At 39.9% G+C, this 20102-nt stretch overlaps 1 protein-coding gene across 1 annotated transcript in view; it reads right to left on the minus strand.

Annotated features, from left to right (window-relative positions):
- Positions 1–20102, minus strand: part of PPM1H (protein phosphatase, Mg2+/Mn2+ dependent 1H) — a 313802-nt gene that overhangs the window by 151426 nt on the left and 142274 nt on the right. The window contains exon 4 of the mRNA XM_069080699.1: positions 14352–14464. Coding sequence (XP_068936800.1) covers positions 14352–14464 — 113 coding nt within the window. The remainder of the gene's footprint in view (positions 1–14351; positions 14465–20102) is intronic.

A 20102-nucleotide genomic window follows, 5' to 3' on the forward strand; every position in this document is an offset into this window, starting at 1 on the left:
CACACACACACACACACACACACACACACACACACACACACACACACACGGGGTAGGATTTAAACTCAGTTTTCTGACTCTCAGCCTAGAACTGAGGCCCAGTCCTTTACCTATTATGCTATAAGTCTCTACTTTTCATCCAAAAACTCTAACAAAAGACCTATCCTAGATCTATGATACTCAGGGTAGCTGGAGATATTTGGTTGATCACCCTATTGCTCTGACACTGATGTCACTGCCGGTGATACCACAGTCACCTTTCTCTTCCCAAACCTTCAGTTTTCCAAAGGTTTTCACATACATTTTATCTGACGCTCACAACTCCCATTTCTGCAAGAAGTCTTTCCCCATCCTCCGAGCACTCCACCTCCCTCTCAATGCTACAGCCTTCCCTCTGAGACTATATCCATACATTATCCATGTATCTTGTTGGCACATGCTTGTTTGCATGGTGTCTTCCCCCCGTTAGGATGTAAGCTCTGGGGTGGCTAGGTGGCACAGTGAATAGAGCACCGGCCCTGGAGTCAGGAGGATCTGAATTCAAATTTGGCCTCAGATACTTAACATAAAAACTAGCCGTGTGACCTTGGGCAAATCACTTAACCCCAATTGCCTTCCAAAAAAAAAAAAAAAGAATGTAACCTCCTTGAGGATAAGGGCTGTTTTGGCCTTTATTTGTATCCCTGTAGCAATTAGCAAAGTGCCTGATATACAAGGGGTGCTTAATAAATGGTTGCTGACTTGTCATGCCTGCAAGTTTGATATAAAACCTGCCCTAAGCTAAATGAACACTTAATTAAAATTACTTGCCTAAGGTCAATAACAGGGAGGGCCAGGCCTAGAATCTGAGTCTCCAGAACAGACACAACACAGGACTATGCAAGAACAGGTCTTTAGAGTTCAGACTATAAGTGATCCACATACTTGAACTTGGACTGCACAGGGCACTAATGGCTTATGTTGGTTGTAAGCTACTTAGCTAACACCTATTTTCTTCATTAACATCAAAAGGATACGGTATTTCCTGAAGAGCATTCTAAAAATAAAGACTTAGGTGTATTGTTGATACATCCTACTCCTGATCATTCTAATTGTGCGTCTCAGTGATGAAAACAGAGTCACAATATTGCTGTTGTCCTTAATTATTAACTGTCTTGGCCAATCTAGGCTGCATCTGGTAACAAAATCTTCTATAACTAATGGTGACGATAAAAATTAAAATGACAGAGGAGGGAATTTTGAAAAAAAAAAGTAATTTTGACATTAAACTCATCACTTTTTCAGCACAAAGAGGAGAAAAATGACCAAAATAAACCACTCACAAACCCAGAAAAGAAACATCCTTCTGACCATATTAACCAATATGGTCAGCCAGGTGGTACAGTTGATAGAGTGCTGGGTCTGGAGTCAGGAAGATTCATCTTCCTGAGTTCAAATCCAGCCTCAGGCACTTACTCGCTGTGTGACCCTGGGCAAGTCACTTGACCCTGTTTATCTCAGTTTCCTTATCTGTAAAATGAGCAGGAGAACGAAATGGCCAACCTCTCCAGAATCTTTGCTAAGAATACCCCAAGCGGGGTCACAAAGAGAAAAAAAAAATGAACAGTGTCTATTTGTTATCTTCTATGTACTAGCCATGTGAATTTTTTATTCAATTCTTAAAAGGTATATGTCTTTCACAGTATCATTTAACTCGCTTTATCTCTCACTGTATATATTTGTTCTTCTTCATATGGGAACCAGGGGTTGTATTTTGAAATGTACTTTTCAAATAGTGATAATGGACTGTACTGATCCAGCTTTTCTTCCCTTCCAGGAATCATAGCAATGGAATTAATTCTTTAAGAGTTAGCATTTATATAGCACTTTAAGGTTTGAAAAGCTTTACAATGACCTCATTTGGTCCTTATAATATCCCAGGAGGCAGATGCTACCATTATCCCTATTTTCCAGTTCTCAAATGAGACAGGTTGAGGTTAAGTGACTTGCCCAGGGTCACAGAGCTATTAAGTTTCTGAGGCTGAATTTGAACCAGGCCCATTACCCTATCTACTGCAACATCTAGCTTCCTATGAATACAATGAATAAAATAGTCTCATCTCATCAGAAGATTACATTCTAATGGAGGAAGCAATAAGTACACACGTAAATATATTTGGAATAAATAGAGAGAATAAATACGTTACAAGGTGGTTTGAACAGAAGTCCATGAGGGAGGAACTAGGAAAGTATTCCCATAGATGACGGAGCTTGAGCCAAGGGCTCAACAAAAATGCCTTCTACGAGGGTAAAACTGCTTAACTGAAGTATATATTAAAGTTAATCTTTTGCTCTGAGTTGACTCTTAGCTTTTGGTGATGTATATACGTTAAGAGTTGACTGAATTCAGAAAAAACATTTTGCTACTTATGGTAGAACTTCCTAAAATGAATGTCCATCAGTTTTCTTAAAATATATTTATTTCACACAGAGTGCCAGATTGATTTCTAAGATGTAAACAAGTTAAAACTTCTCCCCCCCCCCCCCCCCCTCGCCTTTTTCTCTCCCACCCCGGCAACTGCTCCGTAGTTCTATACTGTATAAATGAGATATGATGTACTTTACAAAAACATTTGTTTTTTACATTGGAAAACCCAATTTAATCCTTGCCTTCTGTTAAGTTTGATTCCAGATTTAGAATTCTAGGTTCATTTGGGCCCTTTTTAAGTCTTTACTCAAAATACTCAATGTAGAGAATTACTGTCACTCTTCCTTCATTTTTGATGAGGAAAATGACCAATGAGTTGTACAATGCCCTCAGTCTCATTCTCTCTTCCCGAGTCATTCAAGTCCAGTGGCAGGAGAAAAGTCAGGACGACTGTCAATGACTCGGGATACAAGGGATGACATTGGCATCTTCCAGGCCTGACTAAACTCTAAGCACTCCATAGCACCTTCTTCAACTACCTTCATGGCTGTTGGAACAAATTATCATCCACCTATTCTGCTGGGGAAAATCTTCATTGGTTGGGGTGGACGTCCCCTCACATCACCATTTCAGTTACACTCAACCTGGTTTAGTTCCTTTGCTGAGATGGTTTACCTGGAGCCACAGGTGAGAGCTGGGTGACAGGGGAACACCAAAGGTGGGTGAGCAGCCCTCGAAAGGGCTTGGCGAGCCTTCATAGAACAGGAGCTAGACCTCCATGAACACCCCACAGAGTAAGGGAGGAGAATTAAGAAGGAAGACAGGGACTCTGTGAGGCTGAAGTAAGGAATGAAGGCATTCCAGGCAGGAGTCCTATCTCTTACCTGATACTACTCTTGCCTCCAACATAACTTTAAAAATGCTACAAAACACTTTTGTTATCCTTAGCATTCAACAAAAGCAACGAGCTTGTTTGGGTCTTTAGCCTGCTTGACATTCTTCTTACAAGGTTATGCCAAGCTTCTGCAGTCATGAAATTACAACCCTTTGCTTCTACCTTTTCTAATAGTTTAAAAAAAAAATATATGCTGAGCGTCGGCCCCGTAGTCAGGAGACCCGGGATTGGTTCCAGCCTTAGATACTTAACACCCACACAAAAATAACTGGCCGTGTAACCTTGAACAAGTTACTTAACCCCAATTGATTTAAAAAAAAAAAGCTTTGGTCAATGAGTTCTCTATGAAACTATATCAGTTGCAAGACCCCCAAATTAAAAGCTTTTAGGTTTGTATTATCAGAATATTGTTCTTCTGCATATTTCATCTCTGGCTGATTTCCTTGGCAGAATCTTGGGCTGTAGGATCCTACCCATCCTCTCTCTAAATTCTGTTCTCCCAAAGCCTGGAATACAAGTCAGTCTATCATCTCAAGCTCTCCTCCCCTTTCCCATTAAGATGTTATGGTTACTTGCACCCCAAGTTTCATTTCTGCTTAAAAGTGGAACATGGCATGGCACTCTGAAACTAGAGTTAGGAAGACCCCATTCAAACCTGGCTGCGGATGCTTTGTGATCTTGGGCAAATCAATCCACCTCTACCAGTTTTCTCATCTGTGAAATGGGTTTAAGAATAGCATGTGCCTTACATGTGCCTGTTATGAGGATCAAATGAGATTACATTTGTAAAGCACTTTATAAAACCTTAAAGTACTATATAAATGTTTTGATGTTGTTATTACTACTTGAGCAACCAGTTCTTCCTGGTTAGAAAGTGATCCAGAATAGCAGCTCCTCTCACGACTTAGCCTTGAACACAGTAGGTGCTTAATAAATGCTTATGGAACTTAATCTTTTTTTGTGTGTGCTGCTGAAAGATTAAATTACTTATTACTTAAAGGTATGCATCTGTGGGTTGAGGAAATACACGATTACAAAAAGCTACTATGAATTCAGTAACAATTTAATTCAATTTTTATTTTATTAATTTTTTTTTTGAGGGAGGAAGACAAATAAATTGGAGTTAAGTGACTTGCCCAAAGCCACACAGCTAGTAAGAGTGTTGAGTGTCTGAGGCCAAATTTGAACTCAGGTCCTCCTGACTCCAGGGCTGTCACTATTTTATTAATCTTAATAGCATCTTTTTTTTTTCTTTAATCTGACCTGCAATTTCATTGGTATATGGAAACTCACTGTGTGGAAACTCCTTCTACCAAAGCAGACTGGCACACCTACTCTACAAACATGGTCTTAAGAGAGTTACCTGGGGGTGTTGTTGCTGATGTTATTCAGTTTCTGACTCTTCCTTGGGGTTTTCTTGGCAAAGATACTGGAGTGGTTTGCCATTTCCTTTTCTAGATCATTTTACAGATGAGGAAAATGAGGCAAACAGGGTTAAGTGACTTGCCCAAGATCACACAGCTAATAAATGTCTGCTGCCAGATTTGAACTCACATTTTCCTGACTCTAAGCTGTGTGCTCTATCCATAAAATCATCTAGCTTCCCCTTACCTGGAGGCACTAAGCATGTAATTGCTTTGCCCCAGGTTAAACAGCCAGGAGAATTTGAACCTAGGTTTTCCAGATTCTGGGCTGGCTATATTATCTACTCTATTATGCTGACTCTGAAGACATTGTACTAGATGTGTGGGACACCGTGGAAACTACAGAAGTATATTTGCCTATTTATTATACTGAGATTGGCCCTAAATGAAGACCAAAATGACTTCTGGTGTGCATATGTAGCTGCAGTCCCCTTGCAATAATAGCTTCATGGCCCACAGGATGTGAGGCAATGACACAGATCTGGGGTAAGGAAACAGTTATCCCTTCCACGTCGCAGGCGTAAGGCATGGGGTGCCCCCGACAATCTGGAAAACCCACAGAAACTTTTTTGGCCTCCCTTCATACCAGAGAAATCTGAATTATCATGGCATTAAAAGATAAAATACCCCAGACTCAGATACTTGGCACCCACACAAAATAACTGGCTGTGTAACCTTGAGCAAGTTACTTAACCCCAATTGCTTTAAAAAAAAAAAGATAAAATATGTTGATATTGTACAATACGATACATATTTTATGCAATTCTGAGTTTCTAAACTTTTTCTGTTGGCCTTCATGTGTCATCTGCAGTTCCCGCAAAACTCACCCCAAATTCCCATTTAATTTCTTATGCCAACCCATGATATATTGAAACCACGATGGGGAAAATCGTGATGTGGAAGGGATAACTAGGTATCTTTTTTTTTTTCATCTCCGATATACTGAATTTGCTCTCTCCCACTCTGAATAAAAGAGACCTCCTTGAAGTGCCCTCCTAAAACACGTTCTTCCCTTTCAGCCTAATAGAGCACAAAGTCTCACCTCTTTTAGGAAGCTCTATTTAAAGAGCTGAATCAGGGTAAAAAAAACACTAGAAAAAAATTCCTTTAGCTATTGCATTCCTGCCTATTATCTGGCATTTATAGCCTTCCATCCATTGCTAGATAGGCGCCGATGACATTTATTATAATGTTACTGTCACCGACCTTCTCTTGGGCTCATCTGGTTTGCTGCACCACCTCACATGATACCAATTTCCTACTTTTTTGGGATCAAAAACCACGCCTCATCATTCCTTTACCCCTCTCACAGTATTTCTGTTGTATATATAAAGCACTTAGGAGACATTAAAAAAAAATGTGACAGAGTACCTATGTCTGCTTCTCTCCGAGCCCCTAGAGATGGGTAAAAAGCATGGGATCCAAGATACAAAGAAAAGGAGTGATTAGAAAGAGAGACAGACAGACAGACAGACACACACGCAGAAAAAGAGAGGAGAGGAAAGGAGAGGGGAGGGGAGCTTGGAGCCCCAAGCTTTTTAGAATGGTGTTTTATTTGGCCCCCTCCCTATTCCACATTTTGTATCCATCTCACAAAGAGAGTGTGTGTTAACCTTAAATTTAATTTGGTTGGTGAAAGCACATCAAGCATTTTGAACTCAGAGGAAGGCCACTGTCAAATTATAAGCTTATTGGAAAGGCTGATCTTTTCCTGCTGTATCATTCTGTAAAGGGTTTGATAGATGAACAATTTCCTATAAACTAACAGTCTCTGGAAGGTCTAACATTAGATGATTGTGCAGAGAAATCCAAAATCCATCACGAACAATTTCTTGGGTTGGAAACATTTTTACAGAATGCCTCACTATTTTACTGGGTCAGAAAATGTGAATACCCTCAAAGAGGTCTAATTATTCCTTGGTTTAAGCAATAAAGCAATCAGTGAGTATTTATTAAGCGCTTACAATATGCCAGCCACTGCTCTAAGTGCTGGATATGCCTGCGTGTACATGTGCAGCCCCTGCCTCCCCCCAAGTAACTTCTGAACTCACAGAGGTCACATTCTATTGGGGAAGGTATAGAATGTATGCTCTAACAAGGGAGAATGATAGCCAAATTTCTATCTATCTACAAGGCACATACAATATAGATATAAGGTAATCTGAGAGGAGAAGGCAGCAGAATCTGGGGGATGGAGGATTGGGAGAGGGTGAGAGCGGTTAGGAGGGGAAAGACCAGGGAAAGGCTTCTACAAAAGGTAGTATCTGAAGAGTCTTGCTGGAAGCCAGGGATTTGTGGAGGTGAAAGTGAAGAGGGAGGGCATTCCAGCTCTGGGAGACAGCCAATACAAACGCACAAAGATGGCAGATGGAATATCTTGGGTGAAGAACAAAGGCCAGTGTGGTTGTACCAGCGTGTGAATGGAAGGAAAGGCTTCGTGAAGGAGAAACCATTTGAACTAGGTCTTATTTGCCCTCAGTATTATTTCCAATCAGTGTGGTCTTCATCCACATGACTGTTGTCAGTCTACTGTCCTTTTGAATCTATTTTCTTTATCTGAACTACTTTATGTAGGCCTTCCATATTTATTTGAATTCTCCTGTTCCATGCATAAGATCTCAGCAGGCAGATATGGGAGAAGGCATTCCAGGCTATGGGACAGACAGCCCAGTGCCATGACAAAATGACCCTCCCCCCCTTTTGAGGATAATATCATTACATTACATTGTCATTGCTGCCTCTCTCCCTTTCTCCCTGGGGACTATAGAGCTCTTTTATCAATATACTTTTCCTTTTCTATATCTCCAAGTGCTAGGAATTTGAGCTTAGATTAGTGACAGGGAAGAAAGAATAAGTTAGGAGTGAAAGTCAGTAGGAAAGGGCAAGGAATTAATAATACACTCATTGATATGGAGAAAAAAAGTTGTGAGTCAGGTTGGATAGAAAGACTAAAGAAAAAGAGAGAAGCTCCCCTATTCTAGGGTTTGAGAATCTGGCCTTCAGAAGCTCCACTTTTCTAAAAGAAAAAAAAAGGTGAGGGGTGGGGGAGTTTCTGGGCAATATGTTACTTAGAGAAAGATTGCCTGTGAGGCCTGGGGATCCGAGAGTTTAAACCTTACCACCTATCTGTCCCCCCACTATTGCAGTGAGTTCTTCAATCACTACAGGCATGAGGAAGTCCAAAACACAGGGTCACTATGAGTCTTGGAGGGAATGGGCAGGACCCTACAAGACAGCAAGCAAGTCACTAGAATGTTGGGAGCGTTGCCCTATTGGCAATCCCAAATTCAGTTTCCTCAAAGAGGACCTGCTCAGAGTACTTTATACATTCTTTCTATCTGATTATGGGTCCCTGTCAGTCCTTTGAATCTTCTGAGTTTTTGGTGGAGTGAAATAAAAGACTGTCCTGAACCAAATTTTGCTTTAAAAAATTAAGTAATTAAAAGTGGTGTCATCCAGAACACAGAAATTATCCTGCGACTCCCAAAGTACAAGAGAGGTTGGCTACCTGCATGTTTTTTCATTTAAATGTTATTAACAAACCTCCTCCCATTTGCTATTTTTTTTTTTTACTCCTGATCCCTAAGGAACCCTCTAGGACAGGGGTTCTTAACCTTTCTTTGTGTCCTTCAGCAATCTGAGGAAGCCTATGGACTCATTTTCAAAATAATATTTTTAAATGAATGAAATACACAGCACCAGAAATTTTCAGGTAATTACCACTTATATCGAAAGACTCAGAAAAACAACAGTAACAAAAAGGCCCCAGAATGCCCCAGGTTAAGAAATCTTGTTCTAGAAGGTGGTTAAGGTAAACCAGTCTAGAAATTCAGAAGGGTTAGTTATGCTTTAAGCAGTTAAAAACATATATTTGGGGGTGGTTAGGTGGTACAGTGAATAAAGCACCAGCCCTGGAGTCAGGAGGACCTGAGTTCAAATGTGGCCTCAGACACTTGACACACTAACTAGCCGTGTGACTTTGGGCAAGTCACTTAACACCAATTGCCCTCCCTCCCCCCAAAATCATATGTTTGTCTCACTGGAAAGGCTAGTCTTTTCCTGCTGGGTCATTTTGAAGGGTTGAATAGATGAACAATTTCCTGTAAGTGAACATATCTGAAAGGTCCAACATTAGGAGAATGTCTTTAACTGTCTGGCTTAGCTGGTTAAACAAGGTGCCAAGTTTAGAGGCTAGAATGCCCCATATGAGTCAGCTTAGTTAGTGATGTTCTATTCTGCTCCTACCGTGTTTCCCCGATAATAAGACCTATCCCGAAAATAAGCCCTCCCCTTACTGTGTAAGATTCCTCTAAAATAAGCCCTCCCCCGAAAATAAGTCCTATTGAGATTGCTACTGTAGTGATCCCCTGCGCTACACGCTACATTACGGTACCCTCTGTATGCACCGTTCCCCCCCTCCCCGTGAAATGCACGCCGTGCTCCGAGCTGCATCCAATCAGAGCTGCAGCAGTGAGCGCGTCATCCTGTTCTTCCCCAGTGATTTGCTTATTGAATAAAGGTACATTTTTTTGTTCACATTTACCTGTTTATTAAAATTGCTGTCAATGTTCATTAAAATAAGCCCTCCCCTGAAAATAAGCCCTCTGGTGTTTTTCTGTCCAAAAAATTTAATAAGACAGTGTCTTATTATCGGGGAAACACGGTAGCCCCTCCATAAGCACCTTATAAATGACTGCCACTGAATGAAAGGGGGACCAGAACAGGAATAATAGATCATTACATATTCATCCCATTCCTGGAGAAAACCCCCAAGTATTTAGCTTTACAGCAACAGGTCAGTCGCTTGAGAATGTAACAAATCACATAGGAAAAAAAAAAAGAGTCCCTGCCCACCAACAGCTTACCATCTAAGCATGTTTGACTGGAATAATCATACAGACTCCAAGCCTACAACAGTAACTTCTCTAACTTGGTCAAACTGCCAACATGTAACATATAGCAGCTAGTTATCTGGCAACAGAGAAGGACAACTGGTACATTAGTTTAATTAGGGCTCCGTTCACACATCTACTGCCAACTCAAATCATTTGTTTGAATTTTAAGCTCTCTTGCCTTCATTAGTGCCTGTCAGTAAGTGATAATGTGTACAAATTTCTACAAGTAAGCTTAAATCAGTGCACTTACCTTTCCTGGGTATTTCTGTATTCTGACACCTCTAATTTCAGCAAAAGTTCTTATACCTTTAAGCCATCAACTACCATTAACAACAGAGTTAATGGTTAAGTTGATTGCATTTTCCTTGTGATCCAAACCAACATGCCTACACATAGTCTCCGGCTGCTTTTTAATCTGACCAGAAAACCACAAAGAATTTGTTACCTGAGCTCATGAACATTTAAGACAATTCTTTATCCTTCCTTGAGGAGCCCACCTCCCCCAAGGGCCTAGAGTTACACTATGATCCTTAGTTTGAGTTTTGACTACATTACCGATAGTGATTCTAATCTATATGTGTTTGGCACTAGGCATTGCTGCATTTGATATTTTAACAAAAGGGGAAACTGAGGCAGATCTCTGCGTAAGATAACATTTATGAGCTGTCAACAAATGGGTCAATGGCTTAGCACTATGAATGTCAAAGACCTCAAGCAAAAAGACAATTCCCTTTTTGTAGGTTTTGGGGAGTACTGAACAAAAAACAGAGCAGGGTAGATGCCAGAGCTGAGGTGTACGGAAAACATGATTGGTTGGAAGTTTAGTAATGGGGACTAGCAATGATCCCCTCCCCGCTTCTCATATGATACTAAGAAATGTGCACAGTCTGAATGCAGGTGCAAGACAGCAAACCAGGCATCCTGGAGTAGAGATTAGGCCCAAACTCCCTTTCTGTTCACATACATTCTCCAAGGTCAGTTAAATTCCTTGAGCAAAAGGAACTGGATTTTTAAACTTAACTCACTACAGGCAGTTATAGGACAAAAGTGGTTGCTAACAAGACAAAATCAATTACTTGTAAAGAGGATTAATAAGAAAATAATACAGGATCAATTTTAATCTTCTCTGTTTCCCAATCATAAATGGACTAAGAGTGGCTAGCGCTCAAGAGATATGGGGAATTAATTTATTTATTAAGTACTTACTATGGAGCACGTGCTGCAGATACATTTAGAAAATTAAGCTTAGTCCCTATGTTTAAGGATGTAAGGAGTGTAAGAGGGATACATCCATGAAGCTCAATAAAAAACAATATCATCTTGGAGTCAGGAGAGACCTCTCAATGGCACCTACTAGTTCTGTAACCGTTATCACCAAAATCTCTCTGAACTATGGTTCCCTTATTGGCAAAATAGGGGAGAAGCATGCCTGCCTCACACGATTCTCATCTGGACAACGAGATAAGGATGAATTTAAATTCTAAATCAGGGTTTCTTAACCTTTTTCATGTCATGGAATCCTCAGGCAGTCTGTGGAAGCCAGACTGAGCCTTTCTCAGTTTAATGATTTTAATATAAAATAAAAGACATGAGATTACAAAGGAAAACAGTTGTACTGAAATATTTTTACGTGACAGGTCACACTGCCAGTATGAGGTTGAGAGGCAGAATTTGAAATGTTGAAATCTTGGATTCAGAGAAGCTTGAGAAGACTTATATGAACTGATACAGAACGAAGAGAACTGGGAGAATAATTTAAACAGCAACATTTTAGAGAAAAACAATTTTGAAAAACTTATGAACTTTAATCAGTCCAATAACCAAGCGTCATTCCAGAGGACCAATGATGAAATGTGCTACTCACCTCCCAACAGAGTAGTAAAGGACCCAAAGTACAAGATGAGACATATGTTTTCCAATACAGCCAATGTGAGGATTTGTTTTGCTTGACTATGCATATTTGTTATGAGGATTTTGTTTTTCTTTCTTTTTATTTTTTAAGGGAAGGAGGTAGAAGAGAAGGCTAGTAGGTCATAAGAAAGGAAGGAAAAGAAGGAAGGAAGGGAGAGAGGAAGGAAGAGATGGAGGGAGGAGGGAGGAGAATCATTGAAACATTTTTTTTTTAAATGCACAGAATAAAATAAGATTCCAGAAGGAAACACAGACAACAGGACAGCCCTGACTATTACATGATGAATTGTGTACTTAAAAAGAAAATGCAAATGGAATGCAATAAAGAATAAAGCTTTCAGGACCCAGTCAACTGAACGGAATGTTACGGTGAGCTGGTTTGCCCTGTGTGATTTGTATCTCTATTGCACTGAATCCACTTAATCTATCTTCTTAAGCTGCCATATTTTCCAGAAACAAGAGTGTGCAGGAGGCCCTTTATGTATCTAGGATGAAGCTCTCCACTTGCCACCCTAAGCTGCCATAATTTGTTATCAACCCAAGCTGGACACCCTGTGTGTCCTTTAGAGTCAAGACAAGTCAGTCTGCACCAGACTGAGAAGCTGCCTGTGCAGCTGGGACCCGTGGAGAGATGCAGACCATCCTACCTTCATGAACTAGCACAGGAGTGGGGACCCTGCCACCTCAAGGCCACATGTAGCCCTCTAGGTCCTCAAGTGCAGCCCTTTGACTGAATCCAAATCTCCTTAATAAAAGGATTTGTTCTGGAAAACTGCTAGACTCTAGAGGTTCCCAAGGGAAAAGAATGCCTCTGTGGCCCTCGCCTTGCTCCTCCCCTTCCCACCTTGACTGCCCCTTTCCTTCTGCTATGCCACTCCCATTTAGAAAGGGATTTCAATTTCCTCCTCCTTCTTCTGTGGTACTGTCAAATACGCAAACTTTTGTTTGGAATCTCATCTCTTTGCTCTTGCTCTGAGTTCCACATGCATGTTAATTCCTTTTGTAATAAGCCTAGTTTTTCACCTCAAGTTTTGCAAAGTTGTGACTGATTATCTGTTGACAAACTCATATGGTTATAGTAGCAGCAGACATGATGCCAGGTAGATAGGGATTTGGGGGAAACAGAACCCCAAATAATAATGCACTGACTGAGAATGAAGGAGAAGACCAATGAATCACTTCCAAGAAGAGCCCCCATGACAAATAGCCTCACCCATCTCAAAAGGCCCTGATCATACAGATGGGCCTGAGTCACCAATAAAAGTTTGGAATTACATTGGATATGTTTATGAAAGAGGCTCGTGAATATATAATACATCTTAGAAGGGCATAAATAAAAAAGGGTTAAAATAAACACATTTCATCACATTCAAAGTGGCAAGCATTTAAATCGACCTTTATTATATATATATATATTATATATATATATACTATATTATTATATAAATATGACCTTATTAAATAAACCTTTAAATTGACACATTCCCTGGAGTCAGGAGAGTTCAAATCCAACCTCAGACACTTACCATAAAAAATTAGCTGTGTGACCTTGGGCAAGTCACTTAACCCTGAATGCTCTACCTTCCCCCCTCCAAAAAGAAAAAAAAAAAGGTAAATTCACATATCACACAGAATGTCCATTCCCTTGTAACACTTAAATAAAGGGAATAAACATTGGTTAAGCATCTGCTGTGTGCTAGGCCGTACGCTAAGTGCTCTACAAACATCTCCTTTGATAAATGAAATTTTACTCTCATTTGTGAGCCAAGCTGTTTGCTTTATAGTATAAATGATTCACACTCTCCAAAGGGTTTTGTGAATAGTAATAATAAGTAATAATAATAGTTAATGACAGCTAACATTTCTACAGTGATAATTCTATGCCAGGTACTATGCTAATATATATTATAATTATCTCATTTGATCCTTTGGGAGGCAGATGCTATTAACATCCCTATTTTACAGATGAGGAAACTGAAGCAATGAGGGGGTAAGTGACTTGCCCAGGGCCACACAGCCAGTAAAGTGTCTGAGGCTAGATTTAAACACAAGTCTTCCTGACTCCACGCCCAGTGCTCTACCCACCGTCCAACCCAGCTGCCCCAGCAGCAGATACGCTCTGCTGTAGACTGGGGGGGTTTGGGGGGTGGGGGTGGGGAGTGTGTGTGTGAGAAAAACCAGCAGGGACATGGAAGGAAAAGTAGGATGGTCTGGGGAGGTCAAGGACATGGTCATTTGTCTTCCATGAGGAAAGCAAGGTTTTCCTACACAGTGTATTAAAAAAAAATCATCTGGAGAAGCTTCTGTCTGGCAGATGCCCCCAGCCACACTTAACGTGTGACCAACAGTCCTGTACCCGTGAAGACTGTTGTTTTGGTTTTATCTCAGGTATTGTGGACGAGAGAAAAGCTGATTGCAAAGCCTGTCCCAGTCCATCGACAATCAATAAGCATTTATTAAACATCTGTAAAGACAAATACAGAAAAATCCCTGGCCTCAAAGAGTTTATATATCAACAGAAGAGAGAACACCCACAAGTATGTACATACACACAGATTTGAAGAATAAGAATAAAACCAACACAGCCAATTAATATTTCAGTGTTCCAGGCTAGGGATAAAAAGAAACATAAAGAGATAACTTCCGCCCTTGAAGAGATTTATCCAAGGGCTGATGGAGTTAGGAGGTTATTTAATCCAATATCCTCATTTTAGAGATAAGAAAATGACTAAGGAGTGAGGTTTGGTTTATTTTGTTAAGTAGTAAAATTGCGAATGGTCACAAGGACTGGGTAGCAACGAAACCGAGAACACGCTTACCTGCTATCGCCAGCATTGGCCACGTACAGCTTTCCCAAGAGGCAGACGACAACGAGGGCCGTGCAGCCGCCTGATATGTTGTATGTACTCCTCTCTCGTTCGATCTGCAGGTCCTGAAAAAGAGAAGGATCACGTCAGCTCGTCCTGAAAATCGCTCCATGCGCCAGAGACTCACCTGAGCTGTGCTGGGATCTCCCTGCATTTACCTCATGCACGAGGTAACTCGATGTCTTTAAAAAAAATTATGATGAACTTGCTTAATAATAATAACAGTAACTTCTAGCATTTGTAGAGTAATTTATGGTTTGCAAAGTTCCACAAATATGGACATTTCAACATGCAAAGAAGAGAAAAAGAGTGTTGCATATCTGAATGTCTTTCAAAGGAAAAAAAGAAAAATCTTTTTTTCTGGTGTTGTTCTAACCAAAAAAAAAAAAAATGAATATTGAGTATAAGGGTCAATCTTAGTATAAGGTGTAAGAAAATTTATCTCCTGCCCATCAGTAGAGAAATAGGCTCTATCATAAATAATATTAATAGCTGAATTTTATACAGAGCTTTAAGGTTGAAGGTTAACAAAACACTATACAAATAACTCATCTGATCCTGGCAACAACTCTGGGAAATAGATGCTATCATTAGCCCCATTTTACAGATGAGGAAACTGAGGCAGGCAGAGATAGTTAAGTGACTTGCCCAGGAACACAAAGCTATTAAGTGTCTGAGTCATATTCAAATTCAGGTCTTCTGTACTCCAAGCCCAGTACATCATCTTGTGTACCACCCCTAGTTCTATCATCTGTAAAATGGGCATAATAACAGAACCTACCTCATAGGGTCATTGTAAGGATCAAATAAGATAATAATTATACAGTACGTGGCACAGAGTAAGCACCCATATAAATGTTAGCTATCATCATAATTACAAAATGCTATATGTGTTCTCAGGCACAGTCACTGAGATACTCATCTTTGCTTAACTGTCTTATCTTTTACAAACAAGGATGTACATGTGTGTGTATACATATATGTGTGTGTGTACATATATATGTATATATGTTGGTAGGGTCATATCTGGAAATGGAATTTGAGGTCAAAACATGGCATCAATAAAACTTAATTGGAAAAAATTTTTTATTAAAAGCACCTTACATTTACTTATCCCTCATATGATCCTGGCTCACTCAAAGGACAAAGTGTAAGAGGTAGAAAAGGGGAAAGTATGGATGTATACAACTAGAAGTCAATGGGTCAATAGAGAAGGGTCCATAGCTCATCAAAGGCTAGACAGTCCACCTGAACTGATATGGAACATGTCACAAGAATCAAATGACTGGACCTGTCTAATACTGACCAGCCCAAAGCCTAATCATCAAAATCTTTTTTTCACATGTGTAGTGGAAATCACTAAAAGAATTAAATATATCCAACGTGGCAAGGAACGAAACACCCATGACTTGACATTCCAATTAATATATACCCACTGGTTCTGATCCCACTTTTTCTTCTCCCACTACGGCAAAAGCAAATAGTGAGAAAGGTAACAAAGCCCTAGAGGGATTCACAACAGAATTCACTAATTCTCTATTAATGAAGGAAGATGAGTTCTATTGATAAATTATCACCAGAAACATCACCGTTGAAGGCAGAGATAAAATGAGAGGGTCATATTCCATGATGCCACATAATAAAGGAAAGGGATGGGAAGATACAGCAACAGCACTGAATATTAACTAAAACACCAAACTCAAGATACAAAAGTCCCCACAGTTTTAAGCTTTAATAGCCGAAAAGCTTAAAATAGATTTAACAGCTTCAGATCGCACTAAGTCTTTTGGGACAGTCTATACAATTTGGGAAGACAGAGACAGGATTCAAGTTAGGGTCGTTAGACAGGAGACAGCAGAGAGGGATAGGTCTAGAGGAAGATGGTACTCTTTGACTCTACTCCTTAGAACAGACCTACAGAGTAAAGATGCAGCATCCAGAACCAAGTCTCCTGTCCCTTAACTTGGATTTCTCTGAGAAACAGGGGCCACAGTTGAGGGAAGACTTTATGGTTCATTACTTCAGGTAGAACAAATCATTTAATCTCTCTGAGCCTATTTCCTCAACTGTAAAATAGGATATTAATAGAACCTCACAGGGAGATTGTGAGGGTCAAATGAAAGCACCACAATCTCTGAAAAATCACAACTACAAATGACCCTAACGGCGTTGGGAAGATATATAAGGGTTATGTAAGCAGGGTGCTGAATATTACTAAAGAATGATATGTATGCTAGAAAGGGCATAAAAATTAGTATACTAGGGTGGCTAGATGGCACAGTGAACAGAGCTCCGGTCCTGGAGTCAGGAGGACCTGAGTTCAAATCTAGCCTGGCCATGTGACCTTGGGCAAGTCACTTAACCCCAATTGCCCTACCTTCCCCCCTCCAAAAAGCAGAAAGAAAAAAAAAGTTAAAAAAAATTAGTATACATATAAGAAATGTAAGCTTCTTGAGGACAGGGGTCTTTTCTGCCTTTCTTTGTATCTTCAACACTTAGTAAGGTGCATAGCAATATAATTACATAGTAAATGCTTAATAAATATTTATTGATGGATCCAAATGTTTGACTGGAAAGGAAGCTAGCTGGTCCAGGCACTTAGAAGAAGAGATAACAGGAGAACAGGATGTGAGATACACTGGTATCCACACCGAGTCCTAAGAATTTGAACAAGGGTTCTTAACGTGGCATCTGTGAACTTTCCAAAAACAAAAAAAAACTGATTATGTTTTGATGTAATTTGGTTCCATCTTATACATTTTATTTTATGCATTCAAAAATACACAAGAAGGCAGTCCATGACCCCCCTCAAAAGTTAATAACTGCCTGCTCTCGAGAAAGCCCCCCAGCATGTTAGGTGGGCCCCATGCAGATGATCTATGAGAGGTGAGATTGGGGGGGAGGGATGACAATGGGTGGATGGGTTATAGAGCTATATCTTAGAAAGGATTACCCACTTCAAAGAGGTCATGAATCCACAGAGGTTAGCTGACCTGACCTACCCGAAGTCACACAGGCAGGACTCCTGGACCTCCTGTAATCTCCCATTACACCAGGTTACTCAGCTATAGAATATATTCAGTACTTGAAATAGAGGAAGGGAAATGGGGAAAGGGGAGGAGGAGGGAAGGAGAGGATGAAGAAAAACAAAGAAAGAGGATGGAGAAAAGCCCAACTTTAAAGCAGGCCTGCACAACATATAGCCACCAAGGGATTTGGGGCTTGCCACTGTGGACTCTTGTTGGTCCTGTGACCTGTGGCAAACAACCATAGACAGTCTGTCTCTAATCTAACACCTATTTGTGGCCTGAAGAAGTTTAGCCTGTTTTAATTTTGGCCCCTATCTACTACCAAGTTGCGCAGGTCTACTTTAAAGACTTCAGAGTTTCCCAAGGCTCATTCCAGTTTATCTTCAACTGGAGGGGGTAAAGGTTTGAAGCTGGTGTAGGTAGTTTCTATCACATAACTACAAACCAGGAAGCTCAGTTTCACATCATTAGTTAAGGCAAAAAAGTGTAGTGTAGATGAATGAATGAAAAGGCATTTACTAAGTTTACTATACAAAAAAGAAAAGACAGGTTCAAATAGGAATAGGATATAATAGAACATAGATACAAAAAGAAAAGACTGATGAGAAAATCCTCAAGGTCATAAGGCAGGAGACCTAGTCCCGGCAATGTGGTAACTAGCCATATGAACTTAGACCAGCCACAACCTACATGGGCCCTTGTTTTCTCAAACTCTGTAAGATAAGGAGATTGGACTAAATGATGTAATGAAAGGAAACTTTCGGTAAACTTGAAAGTACTTTGCATCTATACGCTTCAACAAATGATTTATAACAAACCATCCTTCTCTAACATACTATTATTTAAAAACAAAACAAAAACCATGAGAAACATTGTCTTAGGGGAGTTATTTCACAAGAGATCAGTCAATACACTGCTACAGTGAAATGACCAAGTCAAAACTGTACCACGTGAAACAAAGGTATTTCATTAAAATAATATGTAAATTTCACAAATAGTATCTACCCTAACTATTAAGCAAATGCTCTTTTGCTTTATAATAACTGATGTTGCTCAAGGTGTTGACCTTCTCTTTTCACCAATAGGATCAATGTTTGTTAAATACTTAACAGTACAGATAAATGACAGCATTCATTAGATGTTTTGAATACTCATGCCTTTGCATACAATATGAGGATTGGAGTCTGAATGCTGACAGTTTAAGAAACAATATTCTCCCTCTCCATCCTCTTTCTCCCAAACTTCCCCCCTCCCTCCCAAGCCTACAAGGTCAATTACAAAACATCGCCCTCAAAAAAATTAAAATTAAAAAAAAAATCTCTCTGGAACCCTTCCAGACAATCAAATGTAGACATTGTGGCAGGAGGTCTTACTCACCTTAGTTTGCATAACAAAAATTATCGGTCATATTATTATGCAGCCTTTTTAGAAATCTAGTCACAATGTTCAACCCTACAACCTTCAGATTTAACTGGGGAATAGCAGTTCTCACTTTTAATTGGTAGGAAATTTACCATTTATTAGCTTTGTCAGTTGACAATGTGCTATTATGTATGGGGCAGAATAGAAAGTCCTCAAAAAAACCTTTTCGTTATCACCCTTTCTTAACTTTTTTTGAATGCCCATTTTTGCAACAGCCTTTCAGAAATAGCCACTTTGCATGATAACCGCTACCTTTCTGCATTTTGCTTAAATAACTTTTCTACTGCGTACCTGCACTCATTACTGCTAACCCTCACACACACATTTTAATTGCAGATAAACTCCTAGGGATCATATTGACTAGCCACTGACTATTTTCACAAGCTGTGTCTCATGCCAGCTTCCCTTAAAGGAGAAAGGGAACCAGATAAAGGACCTACTGACATTAAAATATACTGTGCCACAGATTCTAAAATTGGGTCCAGAGTATATTCTAAAAATAACTGCTTTTCTCTTAGTCTTTACTCTTTAGAAGTCAAATGAGCACGTTTGTTTTCTCCCTACTTCTTACTCTTTAAAGACGTCTGAGATCACCCAATTCTGAAGGGCTGAAAAGGGATTTGAGAGTTATTTCTCAGTAGCACAACACAAATTATAGTATGACCAATTAACATATCTGGAGATTAGTTGTAAATTTGCCAAATAGAGAGATATCCTTTTGTTAAGTCACCCACTACCCAGAGGTGGTTGCCATTATTTAAAAACAACAACACAAAATACTGGACTCCAGGTTCAGGATTCCTGTCCTGCAATTTAGGGATGTCTCCCCTCTTTAGTCAGAAAGACAAGTCTATCATGCACAAGTTAGGGCTACATTCCTTACGGCAACAAACCCAGATCATGGAGAAACCTTCTTCAAGGCTCTGTGCTTTGAAGAAAATCTGAGCCACCACCTAAAACATAATTACATAATATTTATGCCAACAAAACAAAAATCTACACATCACCACCATTCATTAACAGGAGCTATCCGGATACTGAAGATGACAGATTTCAGCTAGTCACCTGGGGAAAAGGCAGACCTCTTAAAGCAACTTTGCCCACATGGTCGGAAGGGAGCCTTTCTGCTCAAATATTATGTTTAATCTGAGTTTATCCACACATTGATGAAGAGGCAATTTACTATGCTTTGAGTGTGCTGGTTTGTCCTGGTTTTTGTTGGGAGAAGAGAAGAGGGTGTGTGTGTGTGTGT

Source organism: Petaurus breviceps, unplaced genomic scaffold (assembly GCF_028583685.1).
Source record: "Petaurus breviceps papuanus isolate PSGF00001 unplaced genomic scaffold, PetGlider_PUasm1.0 154, whole genome shotgun sequence".
NCBI lineage: Eukaryota > Metazoa > Chordata > Mammalia > Diprotodontia > Petauridae > Petaurus > Petaurus breviceps.